Raw genomic sequence first — 3190 nt, 5'->3', positions numbered from 1 at the left:
GGAAGCATGTCATACATGCTAATGTCGCCCTGACGCCAGTACAGATTTCAGTGGGCACAACAGCTAGCCTTCGGGCCAGCAAATGTTAAAACGGGGTGTAAGAGGAGCAGCTCTTGCTAAAGCACCAGCTAATTCGTGTCTTCCCCAATTACTAGCTTAAATTTCCCTTGCAGCAGACAAGAATTTAGCCAAATCACATCAATATGACCTACAAAAGCACATGTTTCAAACTGAAATTCATTAGTACCATCTTTGGAAAGCCTCTTCTTTTTTGGGAACAGAAGCCTGGAGCAGCCAGACTTGCCTGAAAGTATTCACTGTGACAATGAGGCCATGGATGCAAAATCACGAGTGCTGCGAGAACAATACCTAACAAGCAGCGCTTGTCGAGAGGAAGTAACACTCAGGTGAGCATTGGACATAAGCACACTGCTTTGTAAAGGCCAATGTAGAGAAGACATATCAGTTAGGAACATGTCTTGTTCAGCAAACATTGAGGAGACCTCTTGTAGTGCCTTTCTCCCCAAGATTATCTGTAGATGTATCTGTTGCTTCAGTGTTTCTTCATGTTATCACCTCCATGCTTCAATGTGAAATACCACTAGAGTTAATTAATTAACTCTATTTTACAAGGAATCAAGACCTACCATTGCCTGGTTTACTCTATGAGTCCCTCTACCATTTCTAGATCACTGCAGCTATTTATATCCTTCATTTGCTCCGATAGTTCATCCAAAACTTCATAGATCTCTGGTGCTAGAGGGTTTGACCTATCTCCAACCAAAAAAGGGGTAAACCCATTACCGAGATCAGCCCATGCCAACCCAGGTGCTTTCATGACACCTGAGTCTCGCATCAGCTTCCTGACTTCTGCTAGCTCATCCCAACAACCTGCAGCTGCATACATGTTGGCAATTAGAACATAGTGACCAGCATTCTCTGTCCTCATCTCCAAGAGTCTCCTTGCTGCCCTTTCACCAATTATTATGTTACCCCTGTCATGACAAGCCCCAACTAACGCTGCCCACATCGCGGGGGTTGGAATGAAAGAGCTCCGATTGAGCATCCCTTCTGCCTTTTCTAATAGGCCAGCACGCGCATATAGATCAACCATGCAAGTATAATGCTCTGTCTGGGGCTTTATACCATATGAACTGGTCATCTTGTCAAAAAGCTCTTCTCCTTGAGTCACAAGTCCAGAGTGGCTGCAAGCAGAGAGGACGGTGACCATGATAATGCTGTCTGGCTCAATCCCACTATCAATCATCTGGTCGAAAAGCCTTAGCGCAACTGATCCTTTCCCTTGCATCCCGTATCCTGCTATCATTGAAGTGTAGGATATCATATCACGGTCCTCCATGGTATCAAAGACATTTTGCGCTACAGAGAGCCTGCCTGACTTGGAGTACATGTCAATAAGAGAGTTCCACAGCAATCGATATCCTTTAAACCCATGCTTAACAATGTGGGTGTGAAGCTCCCGCCCATGTTGCAGATTTGCAACACGGGCGCAGAGGGCAAGATAGGTGACAACAGTGACATAATTAGGCTGTACGCCAGTAGATACCATTTCACGAAGAAATCTGGAAGCCTCTTCTGCCCCATCTGACAATGCAAAACTAGCTATCATCGTATTCCATGTCACCACACCAGGGCGGCACCCCAGCATTGTAAACAGCCTGTGAGCGCAATCCATATCCTTGCACCTGGCATACATGGTGATCAAGGCATTGCTGACACTCTGTTCCCCGTCACAGCACATGCGTACTGCCAATCCATGGATCTCCTTCCCGAGCCTCAGCCAGCCAACCCGCGAGCACGCGTTCAGCCCAATCACCACTGTCACGAAATCCACCTCTGCTCCACCCCTTACCATCTCCCTGATCAGCGCAACCGCTGCCTTATGGTCGCGCATCTTAATGTACACCCCAGCGATCGTGTTCCACGTGACCGAGTTCACCTCTGCCTCCTCGTCTCGCATCTTCTGAAACAGCTCCACCGCCTCTTCCCATTGCCCGGCCGTAGCATACGCCGAGATCATCGAGTTCCATGACACGACATCCTTGTGCCCCATTCCGTCGAACACCCTTCGCGCAGCAACCAGGTCCCCGCACTTGGCGTACATGGACACCAGCGCGTTCTGGAAGAACAGGTGCCCGTCCATCCCGGCGGCCGCGGCGTGCGTGTGCACCGCCCGGCCCATCGCGAGGTCCCGGGCCTCGGCGCAGGCGCGGAGGACGGAAGGGTAGGTGAAGGCGTCGGGGGTGACCGCGGCGCTGCCGAGCATCTGCTGGTAGGCGGCGAGGGCCTGGCGCGGGAGGCCGTGGGCGAGGCACGAGGACATGAGGATGTTGTAGGGGACGGGGCAGGCGGAGCCGGCGGCGAGGGAGGCGGCGTCCGGCAGCAGGGAGGGGTGGGAGCAGTAGAGCGAGACGAGGCGGCGGAGGAGGAGCGGGTCCCGGGAGAGGCCGAGGGAGAGGGACAGCGCGTGCAGCTGCAAGCCCAGCCGGGGGCTGGAGCCGTGGAGGTGGAGGAGGGAGATGATGGGGCGGAGGAGGAGGTGGGGAGAGGGGAGGAGGCGGCGGAGCTGGGAGAAGGCGAGGACGGGGCAGGGGAGGAGGCGCGCGGCGGAGGGGGTGGAGAGGGAGCCGAGAAGGGAGGTGAGGGAGTCGGGTCCAGTCGGCGCCGGCGGAGGTGGCGGCGGCGGCCATGGCGATGGCGGGTGCGCCGCCGCGGCGGACATGAGAGCTGAGCTGATGCGGCGCGTTGCCTGGTTGGCTCTCGGTGTTGCCTGATCGGCCCGTACCATCACCGCTACTTGCAAGATCCAACGGCGCCGACGATGCGGTGACATTTTTTTTTCTTTTTGCTGCCCTTTCAAAAAAAATGCGGCCGGAAAATTACAGTTAAACAGATGTCTAATACTCCTTACAACATAAAAAATAAAACATTTTAAAAAAGAATAAAAATATATTGGTGTTTCAACTTTACGACATGAAAAGAGAGAGTATGAATGGAATATTCAAAGCAAGAACCTTTTTCCTACCACTTTGATTGCCTTAGTGCAATCTGATGTAAACCGATTCAGAATTGAATAAAGTGCCTTAGAGGGCGGTTTCTCAAAAAAAAAGCAAGAACCTTTTTCAATTAGCCAATAAATTAGCTATGGTCTTTTCAACATAAATTATTG

At 51.9% G+C, this 3190-nt stretch overlaps 1 protein-coding gene across 1 annotated transcript; it reads right to left on the bottom strand.

The window, feature by feature from the left end:
- Positions 1-221: 221 nt before the first annotated feature.
- Positions 222-2790, bottom strand: LOC123149114 (pentatricopeptide repeat-containing protein At1g71490). The gene has a single exon (XM_044568648.1). It carries the CDS (start codon positions 2741-2743, stop codon positions 659-661), a length of 2085 nt encoding a protein of 694 aa, XP_044424583.1. The 5' UTR covers positions 2744-2790; the 3' UTR covers positions 222-658.
- Between the last annotated feature and the right edge of the window lie 400 nt (positions 2791-3190).

This window comes from Triticum aestivum, chromosome 7A (assembly GCF_018294505.1).
Source record: "Triticum aestivum cultivar Chinese Spring chromosome 7A, IWGSC CS RefSeq v2.1, whole genome shotgun sequence".
In the NCBI taxonomy this organism is placed as follows: Eukaryota; Viridiplantae; Streptophyta; class Magnoliopsida; order Poales; family Poaceae; genus Triticum; species Triticum aestivum.
Note: the sequence above shows the minus strand (reverse complement) of the source record. Positions and strands in the feature narration are given on the sequence as shown.

What these genes read in the sequence shown, in the direction of transcription:
- LOC123149114 (XM_044568648.1), bottom strand. Translation starts at nt 2,743, where the DNA reads ATGTCCGCCGCGGCGGCGCACCCGCCATCGCCATGGCCGCCGCCGCCA.